General features: G+C 43.9%; 1 protein-coding gene across 1 annotated transcript in view; it reads left to right on the forward strand.

Annotated features, from left to right (window-relative positions):
- C8B (complement C8 beta chain) overlaps window positions 1-3,804 on the forward strand; it is a 41,431-nt gene extending 37,627 nt beyond the window's left edge. Inside the window, exons 11-12 of the mRNA XM_065928946.1 lie at window positions 467-535; window positions 3,653-3,804. Of these exons, the coding sequence (XP_065785018.1) occupies window positions 467-535; window positions 3,653-3,804 (221 nt within the window). The remainder of the gene's footprint in view (window positions 1-466; window positions 536-3,652) is intronic.
- The last annotated feature ends 2,196 nt before the right edge of the window (window positions 3,805-6,000 follow it).

A 6,000-nucleotide genomic window follows, 5' to 3' on the forward strand; every position in this document is an offset into this window, starting at 1 on the left:
GCATTGCAGGTGGATTCTTTACCAGCTGAGCCACAAGGGAAGCCCAAGGTAGCTTGAGATGTCCAAGAGTAGTGAGTTCCCCATCACTAGAGGTGTTCAAGCAAAGACTAGGCAATTACTTGATGTGGAATTGAGCACCAATGACCACTGGCCCCAGTCACCTCAGTAACGTTATCTTCTGACCCCCAAAATCCATAAGACTAGGTCAAAGGTCAGCTAGTGGGTAATTTTTCTCAGTAGCTGTACATCATTTTCTGTGGTGGAATAGAAACCCTTTCATGAGCAAAGGACCTTCAGGAAAGGAGTGGTGTTCTTGGCACTGAGCCTTCTTATTTCAAACCATTCAGTTAAGCGGTTGTCCTATGTTAACCTCATGGAAAAGCTGTGAAGTGGAGGAAGGGTTGAACTCCAGGAGCTCTTTGTTTCACGTGGTGTGATTCACGTTTTCTCTGCATTGTCTTCTCAGGAACACGCTGTGAGTGCATCTGCCCTGCTGGATTCCAAGGCTCGGCCTGTGAGGTCACGCATCGGAAAAGTAAGGAGTCTGTGAGGATGGGTTGGGAAAGGGAAGTCTAGGGAAGTCCAGGGAATAATTCCAAAGAGTAAGAGCAAAGTCAGGGCATGGGCTAGGGAACTGGACACTTTGAAACTCGAAATCCATCTTTGTATTTTAAAACTTTATTTGCTTGTTGTTTTGGCTGAGCTAGGTCTTCACTGATGTGACTGCAAGCTTTCTCTAGATGCAAGGAGCTGGGCTTGTTCCTCATGGGAGTGTGCAGCCTTCTCGTTGTGATGGCTTCTTTTATTGTGGAGCTTGGGCTCTAGCAAATAGCGGGCTTCAGTAGTTGCAACATCCAGGCTACGTAGTTGGGCACTTAGGCTCTAGAACTCAGGCTGAGCAGTTGTGGCGCCTGGGCGCATTGCTGCATGTGGGATCTTATTGGACCGACCAAGGCTTGAACCCATGTCCCCTGCACTGGCAGGTGGATTCTGAATCACTGACCCCCAGGGAAGCCCTTGAGATCCATCTTGACTCCTGATTTTATATTTTCACCACTGACAGTACTCCACATTACAGGACTGCTAATGCGTGGCAGGTGCAAGTCATCTCTTTAAATCATTCTGGAATGTTTATCTTTTCTTCTTTTTTCTTATTTGCTGAACTCCTATTCAACCCTCAAAATCCAACACAGATGCCCTTTCTTCTGTAAAAATTGTTCGAACCCAAGTAGAATTAGTTAATTTCTACTGTGGGATCCCATAGGACTTCAAACATGTGTTTATTATAGCTCTTAGCACATTCTATTTTAGGTTGTGTGTGTCTCCCTCCCCTGTCTGTGAGTAGGGATCATGTCCCGTTTATATCTCTGAGTCCTCAGGTTCCCACAAACAGTTACTGCTGTTGAATTAACAACTGAAAGACTAGATTACCATAATGATCTCCTCGAGTTAGATTCTTTAGCCAGTTTATTATCTAAGAATTCTTAATACCGCGTATCTCCCACCCCCACCCCTTTCTTTTCCTTTCTGTGAATTTTTGGTGATACCATTAAAAAAGGAAATGGCATATCCAATAAAAACACCAAACATGTATTAAATACTCAACTAGGAAGATCTCCTGGAAGAGGAAATGGCAATGCACTCCAATATTCTTGCCTAGTCCACAGGGTCGCTAAGAGTCAGATACGACAGAGCAACTGAGCATACACACACACACACACCATTTGGTAGCAGATAACTTGGTGAGGGTTTTGCCTCAGCATGGATTCAAATTCCATCTCATCATTTAATAGCAAATTACTTGAACTCTTTGTGCCTTAATTTCCTCATTTTTAAAATGGAGATGATGATATTAGCACATCATTGACCAGAGATGTATTGGGTTGACTACAATGTTCTTTCACATTTTTCTATAAGATCTTATGGAACAATCTGAACCATAATTTGACCATAATTTGGTCAACCCAGTATTAATGCTTCCCTGATGGCTCAGTGGTAAAGAATCTGCCTGCAGTGCAGGAGACACAAGAGACGTGGGTTTGATCCCTGGGTCAGGAAGTTCCCCTGAAGGAGGAAATGGCAACCTACTCCAGTATTCTTGCCTGGATAATCCCTTGGACAGAGGAGCCTGGTAGGCTACAGTCCATTGGGTCGGACATGACTGAACGACTGAGCATGCATGCATGTACACATATGCAATATTAATGCCACATGTATTAGTTTCTGCAAAAATCCCAGGTCAGTGATGCGTTAACTACCTCAAAGAGTTGTCTTGAGTTTCTCTTGAGACATAAAAAGCACTTGGAAGGATGCCTAACCCATCGAAAGAGCAAAATAAATATTTGTTTTAGAGCAAAATATATAATTAATTTTTATCTTACATATATGAAATCCTTTCATCCTCTCAATAACCTCATGAAGTAGATACTGCCGATACCCCCGTTTTACAGATGAAGAATCTGAGGTTCAGTAGGTGCCTAACTAACTTGCCCCTGGTCACATAGTAGATATAGGGACCCAGTTTCAGGTCGAGTCTGTCTCTGTTGCCTTTGCTCGTGGTGCCTGCTCTGCCCTCCTCCCCAGTAAAGGGTTCAGGCGTTTCTTCAGTCCCTCTCCTGCTATATCTCAACCAGACCCCTGACAGTGATCTGTCCAGTAAGAGTGTAATGACAAAAATCACAGGCTTTCCACTGGTTGGAGGAGACCTTGGAAATCTCCTTCTCCTGGTTCTCATGTTACCAATGGTGAAGCCCAGAGGTGTTAAATAATGTACCCAGAACTACACTGCAAATTAGAGGCTCAGCCATGTGCATATCCATCATGGTGAATGTAATTGACTATTTTCCAGGCTCATCAACAACCAGAAATCCTAAAGGGAAAGGCAAGTGTCAGGGAGGGGTGAGCAGTGTTATCACCTCATTTAAAGCACACAATGACCACTGTGGATAACAGAGCTCCCATTTGATATGTTGAGAAGAAGTTAACTATCTAGCATTGTACACGTTGGAATTGTCTAAGCTAGAAACCATTTATTCCACTAATATAGACTCAGGGATTCCTATGTGCCAGTTTAGGTGCTGGAGTTCATTCAGTGGTGGGAAAATCAGATATAATTCCTCTCACCATGGAGATTGCTCTTTAGAAAGAAAGACCAATATCATTTGAATTGTTTGTTTCAACTGTAAGTGCTACAAAATGCTTGGAGAGCTTAAAATATGAAATACTGATGGGGAATTACGAATCAGGAAAGGTTTCCCTGCAGAAATAACACTTAAACTGAGATCTGAAGGATGAATAGGATTGACCAGAGAAACAGAGGAGAGAAGGGTATTTGGGGCCAGGAGAACAGCATGTGCAAAGGCCCTGTGGTTAAAGGGAGCATAGTGAGTCAGCGGCCTGAAAGAAGGACAGTGGACTGGAGTGGGGAGAGCAGAGATTCAGATTCCCAGTGCCCCAGGGTTTATACACCTCACCCCTCCTGTAGGGTACTGCTGCTGCTGCTAAGTCGCTTCAGTCGTCTCCGACTCTGTGCAACCCCATGGACGGCTCCCCCGTCCCTGGGATTCTCCAGGCAAAAACACTGGAGTGGTTTGCCAGGGGCATTAGGGTATAATAAAGGCTAATTAACATTCATTGACCTTCTTTCTTATAGATGTCCCCATCGATGGGAAGTGGAATTGCTGGTCAAACTGGTCTCCGTGTTCTGGAGGACATAAAACAAGACAAAGGCAGTGTACCAATCCACCTCCTGGAAACGGGGGCAACCCCTGCTTGGGCCCTGCTTCAGAAACACTTAACTGTTAAGGAAGGGAAAGAATTTAGCAGGTGATGCTCCTGTGGTCACACACAGTGTAAGTGCTGAGCCCTTAGAAATCAAGCCACCTCAGCCCCACGCCTGCTCCCATCTGGAGCTGGCCCAAGGGTGGAGGGCTGTGCCATTCAGAATGTTTAAAATAAATTGTTATTTGTCAAGTGCACATTGGTTTGAACAAATAGTAAGTTAAACAGTAATTAGGGTCTCCTGAAGGGCTTAGCCACCCTGGTAATCTTCACTATGCCCATCTCAGCAGTTTTCTTTTACTCACACTTACTACCAGCTGGGGATTGTGTTGGAAGTTGTCCATGTGAAAGTCCCACTATCCACCAGTGACCCGCAAAGAGTAGGTTCCCAATGTGGATCCTTGAATGGATATTAAACTGTTCCTATCCTGAAGCCATACTGTCTCATTCATCACGTCAGTTGGCAGTTTAGGTTTATTGAATGATTAGTATGTGTCAGTCATGGTGCTCAATGCATTCATTCATTCATTCCATCCTCAAGTTCACCTTATAAGGTGGATATTCTATTAGCCCTATTAAACAGCAGAAATACCAGCTTAGAAGAGTTCAGTTACTTACTTGTCCAGGGTTATACAGTTAGGAAGTGGGGGAGCTGGACTGCAAACCTGGGCCCTCAGGCTCCGGAGCTTTAAACTCTTAACAGTGATGTTCCCCTCCTCTCCATATTGGACACTGTATTAACAAAGAATTTTTATGAAATATAATGTAGAAGAAGGTGCTGTGTGTGTGTGTGTGTGTGTGTGTGTGTGTGTGTGTGTGTGTGTGATTGACAAATCCCCACCTGCTGCATCCCAAAGAGCGTGGATCCAGGTTCCTCAGCTCCTTTTGATGCCGAGCACGGGAAGTTTGTTCTGGGGCAGAGCTAAGTTGTTGTGACATGAGTGGGTACCCAGCGAAGATGCTGAACAAGAGACAAGAACAAGGGAAATTCATCACTGAATCAGAGTTTAAAAAGAAAGAATAAAAGAGAGGCTGTGGTGGTTGGAAGAGGAAACACATGAGGAGATGTTCAAGCTGGTGGAGTGATGATCAGTGTAAACCTTCTGTGCCTCTGTACGCTGTCCTCTGCTCACTCATGCTTTTGTGAAAATCTCATTTGGGGAGAGAAGTCCTTACAGATGAGAATAAGCATACAGTTGATCTTTAGGATACTAAGCATCAAAATATTTTTATTTTTTAGACGGAGTCAAGTGATCATTTAAGCTTTGTTGTTCTCTTTCATTCCGTCTGTTAATATTTTCTTTGCTCTCAGGAACTTCCTGTTGGATTGCATAACATCATGTGAATTTGTTGAAATCAAATGAGTGGGGGAAGGAAAAACAGTTGATTGAAGGTGAATTGGTTCATCCTGTGTATTTTCAATTGATTTGTTTTCAGCCACATGATCTGCTGTAAGTTTGCCGCTGGGCTAGATACTTGGACCCAAGACCATAACACGTCCATGACACCATGGCCCAGGTCCCCAACTTGACCCACCCATTGTGCTGCCTGGCTCTCTGGAACTGGGTCAGTATAGAACAATGTAGAAGGAACTGATCCTTTACTGCTCAGGGCTTGCTGCAGCAAGCATGTCCATCCTGTCTGCCTTCTGCATCCTCATGGCCCCTGCAACTGAACTCACGAGTCCAGGCCCTTGTTTGGCTTAATATTATTGCTTTGCCGTCTGCTGTTATTTCAACAGGCTAATCCAATAATGTTTTATCTCTTTCATTACACCAAGGCTGTATAATTTTCTTGTGTTATAATCTATCTTCTTTTAAGATTCCCCAGAGACGGGGAAGAGAGGTTCTGTCTTGGGTTGATGGCAGGCTCCCGTGAAGCTGATACAGGCACGTGGAAGGCAGCACTGCCAAATTAAATTCTGAATCTCAATCACAGCCACTGCTTCTAATGGGAAATTTGAGTTGATTATGGAGACGACAGCGCAGGTTCACGTTTATTGCATTTAGCAGAAATTGTTTATCCTATTAAATACAGTCTTGAAGGAGAGAGAATTGAATTGTCGAGCACCGGTGAATACCCGGGTGACGCCCAGGCACAGCTAAACTGTGTAATAATTATATTCTTATTTGTGGGCTGAACTTCCCCTCGTGGCTCTTTTTGCAAACAAATGCATTTAGGAGGAGGCTGAAACAGAATGTAGGAATTAAACAAAATAAA

The sequence above is a fragment of the Muntiacus reevesi genome, chromosome 1 (genome assembly GCF_963930625.1).
Source record: "Muntiacus reevesi chromosome 1, mMunRee1.1, whole genome shotgun sequence".
NCBI classification, from domain to species: domain Eukaryota; kingdom Metazoa; phylum Chordata; class Mammalia; order Artiodactyla; family Cervidae; genus Muntiacus; species Muntiacus reevesi.